This window comes from Fukomys damarensis, unplaced genomic scaffold (assembly GCF_012274545.1).
Source record: "Fukomys damarensis isolate Sample0158 unplaced genomic scaffold, DMR_v1.0_HiC HiC_scaffold_37, whole genome shotgun sequence".
Lineage (NCBI taxonomy): Eukaryota > Metazoa > Chordata > Mammalia > Rodentia > Bathyergidae > Fukomys > Fukomys damarensis.
The window spans coordinates 19,678,687-19,691,935 of record NW_022900949.1 but is presented as its reverse complement, the minus strand read 5'-3'; the positions used below and the strand labels follow the sequence as shown (position 1 = coordinate 19,691,935).

At 50.7% G+C, this 13,249-nt stretch overlaps 1 protein-coding gene across 15 annotated transcripts in view; it reads left to right on the top strand.

Annotated features, from left to right (window-relative positions):
• The window catches only part of Kiaa1217 (KIAA1217 ortholog), a 674,425-nt gene extending 661,595 nt beyond the window's left edge, over positions 1-12,830 (top strand). For 8 of the 15 annotated variants that reach the window (XM_033759334.1, XM_010619812.3, XM_010619809.3 and 5 more), the window contains 6 exons: positions 473-640; positions 3,267-3,386; positions 8,021-8,095; positions 8,194-9,786; positions 10,274-10,396; positions 11,078-12,829. In XM_033759334.1, the coding sequence (XP_033615225.1) occupies positions 473-640; positions 3,267-3,386; positions 8,021-8,095; positions 8,194-9,786; positions 10,274-10,396; positions 11,078-11,524 (2,526 nt within the window). In that variant the 3' untranslated portion in view covers positions 11,525-12,829. Of the gene's footprint in view, positions 1-472; positions 641-3,266; positions 3,387-8,020; positions 8,096-8,193; positions 9,787-10,273; positions 10,419-11,077 lie in introns of those variants that run through there. The other 7 variants (XM_033759336.1, XM_033759335.1, XM_010619810.3 and 4 more) reach the window with 6 other exon arrangements.
• The last annotated feature ends 419 nt before the right edge of the window (positions 12,831-13,249 follow it).

Genomic DNA, 13,249 nt, shown 5'->3' with positions numbered 1-13,249 from the left:
AATCCCAAATCCCAGCACTCAGGAGGCTGAAGCAGGAGGATCGCTGTGAGTTCGAGACCAGCCTGGGCTACACAGCGAGTTCCAGGTCAGTCTCGAATACATAGTGAGACCCTGTCTCAAAAGCAAAAAAAATTCTTCAATCCAGAGCCAGGCATGGTGGCACACGCCTGTAATCCCAGCACTCAGGAGGCTGAAGCAGGAGGATCGCTGTGAGTTCGAGACCAGCCTGGGCTACACAGCGAGTTCCAGGTCAGTCTCGAATACATAGTGAGACCCTGTCTCAAAAGCAAAAACAAAAAAAAATTCTTCAGTCACCAAATGACAGCTTATTCAAACAGTAATTCAGACTAAATGCCAGGGAATAAAATAGCCTTTCAGCTAGACATGAGGAGACCAGACAGCATGATCTGCCCCCTTTTTGCTAGCATCTGGGAGGTACGAAGCCAGTAACCGTGGTTCGAATCTCCCACAGGCAAGCGGTGAAGATGCTGGACAGAGCCCTCAGAGTAGAGCCACGAAGTGTCCAGGAGAGGAGCCTGCTGCAGCCTGGCCGCCCTCCCCACCCCCAGCCGTTACCTCTTCCTCGAAGGATGACGAGGAGGAAGAAGAAGAGGGAGACAAGATAATGGCAGAGCTGCAGGTAAGTGGGCGGAGTGGTGTGGTTGGCTCCCTGCCTTCTCGGCCTGGCTGGCCGGGCTGTTAGCTGGAGGGTGTTCGGAGCTAGGCTACACCTCTGGCCTTTACCTCCCGCTTCCCAAGGTCTCCCTTCCAAGTACTCACCAGGCCCGACCCTGCTTAGCTTCCGAGATCAGACGAGATCGGGCGCGTTCGGGTTGGCGTGGACGTGGACCCACCTCCCCAGGCTCTTGGTATAAGACATGTGGGAGAGTGGACCATTTCACCAGACAACTCGGGAAACTGTGTGGAAAAATCAGTTGCATCCCTCGCTAGCCCGGGCTGGCAGGAGTTACTTTCCTTCCTTCTAGACTTACTGCTCTCCACTTCCTCTCAAGGGAGGTGCGGTCAGGATTCAGAAAGACGGCCCCGTCTTGTCTTGCTAAGGCCTGGCTGAAGCACATTTCATGTGGGTCCCTGCTCTTTGGCTTTACCCCTTGCACAGACTGACCTTGAATCGTGGCTCAAGGTCAGCCACCAGCCTCCCGGAGTTCATGCCAGCTTCCTGTTCGGTGCCCTCTTGTCAGAGGCTCTGCAGAGCTCCATCCTGTTCCCGGTTTTCCTTGCTGTTGGAGAAAGGCCGCTCTATCACTGTAGGTGTGTACTTTTAGCTAAGAGCCATGGTTGGCCCAGAGGACTAAGGATAGGACACAAGGGCTGTAGGAAAACTGATCCCCTCTTTGACCATGACTGTGAATCCGCCCTGGAAGTGTGTTCTAAGAACTTGTTGCCTACACCATGTGTGTTGGCCGACTCACACTTACTAGATGATGCTTTTCAATCAGAGTGAGGCTCAGCCTCTTGGGGGCCTCAGAGCTGCACCGGTGGCTTTGTGCACACCTGGCAATTTTCAGATTTTGTTTGCAGTAGGGAGAGATTTCAAGCCACACTATTTCCAAGACACTTGTTCTACTCTGGTTTCCATGGTGATAACTACCCAAATTGAGCTGATTGGAATTTCCAGGGAAGGTGGGGCTGCTGGTGGTACCGGCCTGCACAGGAGCCCTTTCCAGCCCCCCTAAAGCTCGCAGACTGGTCGGAGACTCCCTCATGGGAAGCGTGGCTTTCTAGGTTAGGGACTTCTCAGACTGCTTCAGCACTTACTCGTTTGCCCTTAGTGCTGACACCCTGCCCACCGCTCAGGACGTTTTCCTCCACCAAAGTCTCCATCTTTGGTGACCCCCTTTCTGAAAGCAGTGTCCAACTTCTCACCCTGTGACCGGTAGCTACTTAACAGTGGTGAATGAAGAGCCACACCCCTAATTCAACCAAACCCTCCTCCTGGAATAAAGACCCACCCTGCTGACCCGGAAAGCTGGCCCTGGCTCAGCAGCTACGCTGCTTTCTTTGCCTATGCGTGCCCTGGAGTTCAAGGCCAGGCAGGACGAGGAGACTGCAGCCTCCTCCAAGAGTGGTCATGGACAGCTTCCTGTGGTCCGTGCCACTGGACACAGGAAAAAACACAAGCTGCAGAATCCAGACCCTAAGAGCCCAAAGCAAATGGCAAATGACCTCAGCAAGCGCATCCAAGATGAACCAAACACAACCAAGGCACCAGCAGCACTGGCTTTCCGCAGGGCATCAGGGAGCGCAGGTGCAGCGGAAACAGGACGGGCAGTCCTAAAGTTCAACGCTTGACATTTAAAGAAAGCCCTGAGCAGTTATTTAAAATGATTCCCCTTATTAGAATGGGGAGTTGAAAAACAAAAACCCCCTCGCACGCAGAGATTCTGGTTTCCCTCTTCCCTGAGTGAGGCTAGGTAACAGCAGCGTAAGTGGGGGTTTGCTGGGATCCCCGGTGTTCACACCCTCGGGTCCCTGCTCCGCGCCTGTCCTCCAGCCATGACCGGAGTTCCCCAGGGCCTGTTGTCTCAGCCTGCAGAGCCAGCCTGTACTTCCTGTCTGTCTGAGGCCTGGCCCACCTGGCTCAGCCTTCACATGGGCCTGCCGCTGGCCTGCACGGGGCCCGCAGCTGGCCGGTGGGAACATCTCCATAGCCCAGGCAGCCGCCTGGCCCAGAGCCTCAGTTGACCACTTGAGAGTTGGCCTCAGAGCACAGGAGGACCTGTCTCTGCCTCAGAGAGTCAGAGGGTCTAAAGGGTTAAAATGTCCTCATTTCCTCATTCTGTAATTTCAACAAAGCTAGTAAAAGATGAAAAAAGAAAGATACCTTTTTGTTTTGATTCTCATGCATATTCGACATTTTCAAGTCAGAGCAAGGAACCCTACTTAATGCAACTCGGGTTCTCCCCACATAGAAGAAAGGGTATTATTTCTCCCCCTTTTTTTAGTGCTGGGGCTTGAACCCAGGAACTCACGCATGTTAAGCAAGTGTTGTCCCCACTAAGCTCCAGCCCAGGCTGAGCATGTCCCCCGAAGCCCTCTGTCTACTTTCTCCTGGTAAGGAAGCCTTTCCCTGGCCTCTGCCCCAAACCCACCCTGCAGGCTTGCGGCCCAGCGGGTGCTGCCCCCTGTGTGAGCCTGCTTGCAGGACCAGGGCTGGGGTCCCCACACCTCTGGATTCCTGTGTGTGCCCCTCTTTTCCCCTTGTACACTTGGATCCCTGTAACCTCCGTATTTTGGTTCCTTAGGCATTCCAGAAGTGTTCCCTTATGGATGTAAATTCACACAGTCACGCTGAGCAGTCCCGGGCTGACAGCCACGTTAAAGACACTAGGCCAGGCGCCACAGCCCCGCCCAAGGAGAAGAAGGTAACCAGGTGGCCACTGCACACTTGCCTCGCTGTCAGACAGCCCTTCCTTCCTCCAACACTAGCATGGTCCTTCTGCACTTGACTTTCATTCCCTCTCTCCTTTTTGTTGTAAACTAATAGAGACACAGGTTTAGGTCACGATCAGAGATACCTGGCTCAGGTTTCTAGCATAAAAAAGCTGTGTTCTTATGCGTGGAATACAATAGTGTAGGGAAAAACTAGACAGTGTCTTCCCATACCTTTTGAGATTTTTCTAGAGCAATTTTTAAAAAACAAAACAAAAACTAGCGCCCAAATATACAGAAGCTTTTTTGCAATTTTTAACATGTGTTCTACAAAACAAACCAAAACATCGTTGTGAAAAATGGGTAAAGACCTCAGATTCAGGGAAGAGAGTGACAGCAGAAAATACCTTTCACCACATAAATACAAAGGTGGAACTGTGGAGACACACAAGCGTGTATCTACACCTACATCTAGGGATGCCAGACAGAATCTCTGCAGGGCATTAGTGTATCTTCCAAGATAGTAAGCTAAGCTCAGTATAATGTTCGTGTTAAAATACATTTGTGGCTGTCATTGCCTAAGTACTTCAGGGACAGGATTTGGCCTGACTTTTGGAGCTGCAAATTAAAGTTGAATCTACAGCATTTGTGGTTTTAGGGTTCAGCATACTCTTATTTTAACTAAGAGTCTTTATAAATTTTAGGATAAGGGCCAGGGATGTAGCTCAGTGGCACCACGCCTACCTGGCAAAGACAAGATCCTGAGTTCGATTCCGAGTACTGGGGGGGCGGGGGGGATTTTAGGGTAAAACCTGTACCAATTCAAGTTCTAACCAAGAACTTACATTTCAGAATTCAGGGCCACTACTTTCCCTTACAGGAAAACATGTGAGTCTCCATACAGCTGTTCCAGTTGGGTGCCGTGGGGGTCCGTGTACAGGAAAGCTCGGTGGAGAGCACTGTGGAGGACTAGTTTAACCCAGCCCTCAGAACCTGCTCCTGTGTGGCCGGCAGACCCCCTAGAGCCCTGTGTGAGCTGTGTCTGTCACATCACAGACACACGAAGCACTTAACAAGAGGGGGGACTTGCCCCAGGCCCCTAACCCCAGCACTCTGGGAGGCTGAGGCGGGAGGACCGCAAGTTCGAGCCCAGCCTGGGCAACTCAGTGACCTAGCAAGACTGCCTCAAACTACAAACTAAAGAGGAAAGAGATCTGTTTTTGTACCTGGGAGATTATTAATAATTCCTGATAAATCTTGCTTATGAAGAAAACCTAATTTGATTAAACCATGAGATCACATTGGAAATATATTACTTTCGCTGCATATGGAATTTTCCTTTGTGACCTAATTGAAACTTCCTCGTGAAAGGCCCTGGCTGAGTGTCCTTCGGCCAGTGTGACTCTGTCTAAAACCAGTGACAAGGAAGTGAAAGTTCTCAAAGGTCTCTCTGGAGGAAATCATTGTCTTGTAGTGGAATTTTTTTTATTGGCTAGAATCTTGCATGAGATTTCTCGTCTTTTTTTTTTTTTTCGTGGTCCCAGGAATTGAACTCAGAACTGAGCTGCATCCCCGGCCTGAGATTTCTCGCCTTGCAGGCATGATCCATCAGGAAAGCAGCAGTCCCAGCGCAGGGTTTAATTACAAGAACTTTCTCTGTGTCATTACTGAGTAGCCAGTGGATGGATCTGTTTTATAGGAATGAGTATTAGACTAGTCCCCTAATTTTTGTCACTATCAGTCTCTACTTTGGCTATTCATCTATCCTTTCATAAGTCAAATGTTCTCTTAAAATTCTTTCCCTCTGTCATAACGAAGCCTCCAGACTTGTACTGTACTTTTATGTGATTTTCCTGTCGTGTGTCTCTAATTTTGGTTTATTTTTCATATGCATACTGAGTGTGGTTCTCCAGTTGACTAAGCAATCCAGATTTGGGGGTCTAAAAACGAACATCAAAGAGGTTTCATTACCTTTCAGGCAGAGTCTTAACTGTCAAAGACTAAGAAAGCATCGTGCATTTTTAGGGTTTATCGTGATCGAGTTGTTCTGGGTGAAGCTCACGCACTTACTTTGAGACATCTGTTCCCTTTTCGAATCCAGCGATAATAGTCATAGCTTCTGTGAAAACCGCATGTGACTTCTTCACGTCGGGGGTCTTCCATTAGAGTGCGGCATCAGAATTCAGATGCACACGTTGCAGGGTCACATATTCTACAGTGGGAACAGCACAGACCCTGCCACCCAGGGCAGTGCCAGCCTTGACCCTGGTAAACGCAGACAGTAGGCCACCAGCCGGGCTTGTGTCCGCGTGAGATCATGGGCCAATCCTGCTTTGATTCAGCCAGCAACCTCTCGCTCATGCCGTAGTGTAATAGGCTAACTGCCTTTTTAAAAGCTGAAACTTTTGGCTGGAACCTCTTACTTTGTTCCTTAAAAACTTTTCCTTGATGTAATTGTGTCATCTAAATGCAAGGTCCCAAAAGAAACTCTGTGGTTCAAATGCAGCACACAGGTTCACCAACGAGGGAACTTCATGGGAGACAAACAGGTCCAACAGGGTTATCTGCTGACTCGTGTACCCTGTGCCTTGGGATGATTTCCCCGGGACTAATACTGACCTTGTCTGCCTACTGCCCCTGAATGCGTGCAAACATTCTTTCCATTTTTAACCAGGGCAGGAGGACTGCGCTGGGTTGACTTTGGCTCGGACTGGATTATTGAGCTGTATTATGTTATCGGTGCCTTAACAAAATCACCTTCACTGGGACCGTTATGGTCTACCCAGTTATGGTCACCATCTCCTCCTGGGCTTCTGCAGCGAGAAGAAAGGGCAGCGGTGCCTTGGCCGTGCAGAGGCCCTGCTAGTGCGGGGTGTGCGGTTCCGAGGTGCTCTCCTGCCAGGCTGACAAGGCCAAGGCCACCAGAGCACTGTGACCGCCTGCACCCTCACGGCTGGGTCCTTCGCTCCCAAGTGGGGCGGGCGGGACCCTCAGAAGTGTCTGCTCTGCACTGTGAGACACAGACACTGCCAGGTACGTCGTGAGATCAGAAAACAGGCTGGCAAGGTGGCACAGTGGTAGCACATTTGTCCAGCGTGTGCGAGGCCTGAATTCCATCCCCAGGACCACAAAAGACAGAACGTAAAAGCTGCCCGGAGCGTCGTGGTCGCCATCTTCGCTTTAAACGCATGCTTGTGTGTAGGTGACAGTCGTGGTGTGCGCACCTCCTCACAGCGCCACTGGTCAGCGTGGACCTCTGCCAGGGGCTCCCCGGGGGTTAAGAGGCTGCGCACTCCCTGCCCCCCGCACCGCCGCCATGTGAGGCCCCAGCACAGGGAGTCTGGCGTGGCGGGAGCTCCTGGTGCGCACAGTGACTCGTGATGAGCAGCTGTGTCGCTGCTCTGCATCCTTGGCAGTCTCTCTTTCGGAGCACATTCCTTTACTTATTAGGAAGGAAATAAGCTCAGGCGTCGCAGCTTCCTGCACAGCGGGTTCACTCTGCCCCTTGGTCGCTTAAGAGGCCACTGCGTCCGTTCACGTCAGGGTGTGCACCGGGACAGGGTCCCAGGGCGCCCTCCCCTCCTGCACCACTGGTACTGCGTGGCTACCCAGGGGCGGCAGCACTGCAGATTTGACCTTGACCGTCTTGGTTAGTGATGAGTTGAAGGTCATTTTGACACTTGCAGCGTACACTGCAGGGATATCTTCAATCTGTTGCTTGACCGGGGAAAAATAAAGGTTGGGTGCTTGTTTGTTTGTTTGTTTGTTTTCCCTGTCCCAAATGACCACACGAAACCATTGCAGAAGTCTTTCTGGGACAATTTTCATTAATGAAGCAGAGACTGGTAAGATTTGGTGACCCAGATGTGTAATTCCAGCTACTCTTGAGTTCACTGGTTTGAGATCAACCTGGGCAATGTGGCAAGACCCTGTCACAAAATAAAGTTCAGAGGGCTGGGAGGGCCAGGTATTTAGCTCAGTGGTGCCACCATCTGCCTCATAAGCGCAAGGTCCTGAATTCGATCCCTGGTACCAAAAAAAGGGCTGGGATGTGGCTCAGTGGGGGAGGATTTTCCTAGCAAGCGTACATCCCTGGGTTCCATTTCTAGTACCCAAGGGAAGGGGACAGCACTGAAACGACCAGGTGAAAGGGACGAGCATGAGAAATCTCTTGATCTTGTCCCTCCGTTCATGGGCAAGGAAACTGAGGCACGGAGAAGTAAAGTAATGATTTGCCTGAAGTCGCTCAGTAGAGAGTCGGGTCTGGATTAGAACCAACCATTCTGCTTGCTGCCTGCATTGTGCTTTCTGCAGTTCTTGTCTTTGTAGATTCTGCTGAGCTCACAATCAGATTGGCCCCTTTATTCTTTTAACTGCTCCTCCAAAAAATCTAAAACATTTGAAATACTTTGCTAATTGAGATTTTCATCTTATGCAAACGCAGGGCATTTTTGGAAGTTGGAGAACAAAGCAAGCCCAGGTAAACAGAGCTGCAGGCTTTGTTTTGGTGTGTTACAGCTGTGCTTGGCAGCATGTTTGGAGATGTAATTAAAGGAACGCTTGAGTTCTAGTCCACTTTGGGGGTGTGTGGTTTTGTGGAGTAACATGTCCTACACTGTTCTGCCAGAATTTGGAATTGTTCCGCGAAGATGTTCGGAAATCCGATGTTGACAGTGAAAGCGGCCCCCAGGTGGAATCCCAGGTGAGTCCAGCAGACCTGTTCTCCCACTGACCCCAAGCAGCACAGCTCATTTCCTTTGCTGACCCATTTCTGATTAATACGTGTGGTTCCCCTCTCAGGTTGCCACAGGGGTTCAGAGGCCTGGGGACCCTCCTAAGTGGGAAACAGGACTGGAGAATAGTGTTCCCAAGGCATCAGGAGCATCTGGATATAAAACTGGCAACTTAAGGAGGGAAAGTTACACATCCAATAAAAGTTTATTCAGGGATAACGGAAACTATTCCCAGAAAAGTGTGCCGAAGGTCAGTTTCAATCTCACCGGCATGCAGCCATTCGAAGAGGAAGCAAACAGAGGATCTAAAGTCCCAGTACTGCCGCACCCTCCACCTGACACTGATGGTCTGAAGGCGGCTTGTGGGGAGTCGAAAGACACAGGTCAGCAAGGACAAGAAAGCACAGACAAGTGTCGCGTGCCCTCCCCTGTGAGGTCAGCAGAACCGAGCCTCTGTGAGGTCAGGATGCAAGACCAAGACACCCCCAGGACAGATTCTGCCCAGGTGGTACTGAGACCCAAAGACACAAAGCATAGGAACGGGGCTCCTCCTCGTGAGAACGGAGAGCGCACCCCGAGTTCTCCCACCGAAGAGACTGCGGCCACCGACAACATCGCCTTCATGATTACCAAAACCGCCGTCCAGGTCCTGTCCAGTGGCGAGGTCCACGATATAGTTAGCCAAAAGGGCCGGGATGTACAGACGGTGAACATCAACGCCAGGAAGGAGACGGCTTCGCAACAGGAAGGGGCTGAACATGAAGAGCCAGTCGTGTGCCTGGACAAAAAGCCGGTCATCATCATTTTTGAGGAGCCCATGGACATCCGGTCTGCCTACAAGAGACTTTCCACCATCTTTGAGGAGTGTGATGAGGAACTGGAGCGAATGATGACCGAGGAGAAGATAGAGGAAGAGGAGGAAGAGGAGGAAGACGGAGACCCTGCCGTCCAGAAAAACACTTCCCAGTCTCCTGGCCAGGTGGCCCCTGGCAGTCTGCACGCAGGACAGCAGGAGAAGAAGTGGCAGCCACACTTCCTGTCCATCGAGCCGAAGACCGCGGGAGGACAGGAAGGGAGTCAGAGCGAGCCGAGCGCCCTCAGCCCAGCGGAGTCACCGGACGCCCACGGCAGGAGTGACACAGCCGATGACCGAGGCGAAAGCCCCAAGAAAAAGTTTAAATTCAAGTTCCCCAAAAAACAACTGGCTGCCCTCACTCAGGCGATCCGCACAGGAACCAAGACGGGGAAGAAGACCCTGCAGGTGGTGGTCTACGAAGAGGACGAGGAGGACGGCACCCTGACGCAGCACAGAGAAGCCACGCGATTCGAAATCGCCCGGTCACAGCCTGAGGACGCCTGGAAAACCACGAGCAGAAGGCAAGAGCAGCCAGGCCCAGAGAGCGCGTGCCAGATTTCGAGGACCGACGAGATTAGAAAAAATACCTACAGGACGCTGGACAGCCTGGAGCAGACCATCAAACAGCTGGAAAACACCATCAGTGAAATGAGCCCCAAAGCCCTAGCGGAAACTTCCTGTACCTCCGACCGAGACTTGGGTGCAAGCTCGGCCCACGAGGCCTCTCCCCGAAACTCGCTAGCTCCGGATGAAGCCCCCCCTGCCCCAGAGCCCCCCACGTCTGTATCTTCAGCTTCACGTAAGGTATCTTGGTCTGGTGGAAACGTGAAAAGACCCCTCCCCGGCTGCTTTCTTACAAACCTGCCGTAATCACCGTTAGCAGAAGGTGTCTTGTGATTTTAATCGCTTCCCTGCGGTGGCTCGTGTCATTTGTGTGTTCGCCATGATGCCCTTTTCTCCTCTCTCCCTCACCTTCCGAACAGCAGCAGCACCCAGGTGTCTAACCGCTAATCGACCTGTTTTTACCTTTGTTGATGGGTGCTGGGTACTCGTGAGGATGGCACCAGCCGTCTGCATTGATGCGATTGCTCTGAAACTCACATTAAACTCCGTCGGATCAGTAGTGAGCGGTGATTCTGTGTGATTCTTCTGATTAACCCCAGGCGGTGTCTCCTCCGTCTGTCCTGCATGCAGGGTTCTGGCTTCTCCCCTCGGCCTCCTGCGCCCCGTGGGCAGCCTGGGTGTCACGCTCTGCTCACCGTTTCCCTCTCTCTCCCTGTCCCCTCCGCAGGCCTCCAGCGGGACCCCCCAGACCAGCCGCATGCCCGTCCCCCTGGGCGCCAAGAGCCGGCCCGGCAGCCTGGACAAACCCAGCAAGCAGCCCAAACTGCAGGACCCCCGCCAGTTCCGCCAGGTAGTTTTACCCTAAACCCACTTCTGGATGGACTCTGTTGCGGTTAAGAAGTGACTCCTAGTGTCCACCCAGTGCTGGGTTTCCTGTGGGAGACACGGTTTACGTAGGCACCCTGGATGGGGGGGCGTGAAGAAGGTCTGAAACGGCTGTTAGTCTTCCCCCACGCTCTCTCTCTCGCATGCATGCAATAAAACGTCTTTGACTGGATGACTGCAGATTTTCACTGTTAACACGCGGTGCCTGGCCGGTGGACTTGTCCTGGTGACCACGGTGCTCCGTCAGAACACTGGGAAGCACAGACAAAGCAGCTGGTGGCTGAACTGCCCGTAAAGTCACAGTACTAACGTCTGTCGCCTTAGAAGCACGTTAACGCTCCCTCACCCCGCCCCTGCCACCCGGTCCGCAGCCCCACCCACGCACGGCCAAGCTGCCCCTCGGGAGCGTGGCCCGGGTGGCGTCTCGTCTCTCGTGCTTTCCTGCTTTCTGTCTGTGTGCTACACCCGTGGCTGCGCGCCGGGGGCGGGGTCTCCACCAGGTCCAGAAAAGCACAGGAGCTAGCGCAGACCGTGAAGCGTGTCTTTGTTTGTGGCTGAATGGTCTCAGGCGGCCGTGGCGCCAGCCCTGAGGGTTGCTCATGTTGCCAGCTTTCTGACGCACTGTCTCCACCGTCTCTGTTCGCAGGCCAATGGAAGTGCTAAGAGAGCTGGTGGGGATTGTAAGCCTACTTCCCCCTCCTTACCTGCTTCTAAGATTCCAGCCCTTTCTCCCAGCTCTGGGAAAAGCAGTTCTCTGCCCTCTGCTAGTGCTGACGGCTCTACCGTCCCTAATCCACCTGCTGCTAAACCTGTGATCACTTCTAACCCCCTCAGCCCCCAAGCAGGGCGGCCTGCACACTGCGTCTCCCACATCCCTTCTGTCTCTAACGGCTCCTTGAAGTTCCAGAGCCCCGCTGCTCACGCAGGGAAAGGCTCCCACCTGTCCTCGCCGCATTCCCCCGCCTCCCCGACCTCCCTGAGCCAGGGTGCCAGGGCTGGCAGGGCCGCCCACTCGCCCGGCCTCACCAGCTACAAGGCCCAGAACGGAAGTTCCGGCAAAGCCACCCCGGCCACAGCAAAGGAGACCTCTTAAAGGCCAAGTCCTGTTAGGCCCAAGTTGGAGTGAATTTTTTTCGTTTCCCCACTTTGTGTCTTTTAGCAGTCTACACCTGTTTGCACCAGAGAATGTAAAATATTGCTGTACTGTTTGAGGGTTCGTGCACAGTGTCTGCTCAGTACTGGATTGATAGATTTCAGCGAAGCTTGTTTCATTTTTCACTTTGTTCCCGCTGTCACTGCGTAGTGTTGACTGTCTAGATGCAATACCCACCTAATGAAGTAAGCATGTGCTACGAAAAGAAAATGGTCAGAGCAAGCGTGTGTGAGAGATGGGAAAACTGTGTGAAGCATGTAAAACATGTATGATTCCAGAAATGTAGTATGTTTTGTATAAAAATATTTTTCATTATGGAGACTAGAAGTGAACAGAGAAATACACAGGCGTGACTATATAAATTGTAAAACAGATGCTATAATATTTCCCTTTATTTTAGTGTTATTTAGCTTTATTACAGATTTCTATTTTTGTCAAAACTTCATGGTTCCTTTCAAGATCTTTTTTGCCAAGACATTTTGATACTATATAGCACTGTACATTTGAAAGTAGTAAAGCCAGTGAACTTCTACACAAGCCAATAGGGAGGCATATTTAGGAAGCAATCTATCAAAACTGTTGCACTGCCGTGAAAAGTGTGTATAATAATCTGCTAGCCCACTGCAAGCTAGTTTTCTTTGCTCTCCCTCCCGCTTTCTTTTCTTTTTTTAAAATTTGAACATACTGAGATTCTCTAGTTGTTTGCTTTGGAATACCCAGCCCCTTCCTTTCTTTTCTGAGACCTGGTAACACTCATTATTACATTGTGGATTTTAAAATGTACACTTATGTACGGTTCTGTAAACTGATCCACCTTTGTAAATATATAAATATACACAGGCATAAAAATACTGTATGTGAGCACACATAGAGTAGTTTTCCCACACCAAAGTTAATTTCTATGCATGCTTTAAAAATATATATTGGGATGGGTAGAAATGGGACTATCCACACATTTTTAAAAAGCAACAAGTTTGCACAGTTGGAGTGTTTTTGTAAATACATGTATTTGTATAACACTGTCATGTAATATACAGAATTATAAGCAGAGACTTTGCAAAACTAAATAAAGGGCTGCATGCTTATTACTTTTTTGTACCTCGTCACTAGAATGAATTCCTCATCAAAGAACAACATGTAACTCTTACCAGGTTAAGTGTTTCTGGCTTGAGGGCATTATAAAAACCTGTAACACATCCACTCATGATACCGCTCTTCTGAAAGCGCAGGGGTGATTAATGACCTAATAAATTAACTGCAAGAGTGGAACCTTGGGTGTGAGCTGCTGACTCTTTCCTGGGGCTTCTCAAAGTCCGACTGACAAAGCCAGCCAGAATGCTGAGTGCCCCGCTGCTGCCGAGAACTCTTGCTGCTTTCTTTCTCCCGGTTCTCAACCAGCACAAGGAAAATGGAAACAAAATGTCTTTATCACCAGGATTTTTTTTTTTTTTTTTTTTTTTTTTTTTTTTTTTTTTTTTTTTTTTTTTAGTTTTTAATTTTAAAGTATATTGTTGGTCTGGAGGGAAATACATTACACCATATGCTTTTGTTTAAGAAGAATGGAAGGAAAGTTAGTGAAAATACCAAGACTGTGAGTGTACTACAGGGACAGTCTGAGGAATCTGCTTATCATTATTTTTCACGTCCAAAATATTTAACTTGGTG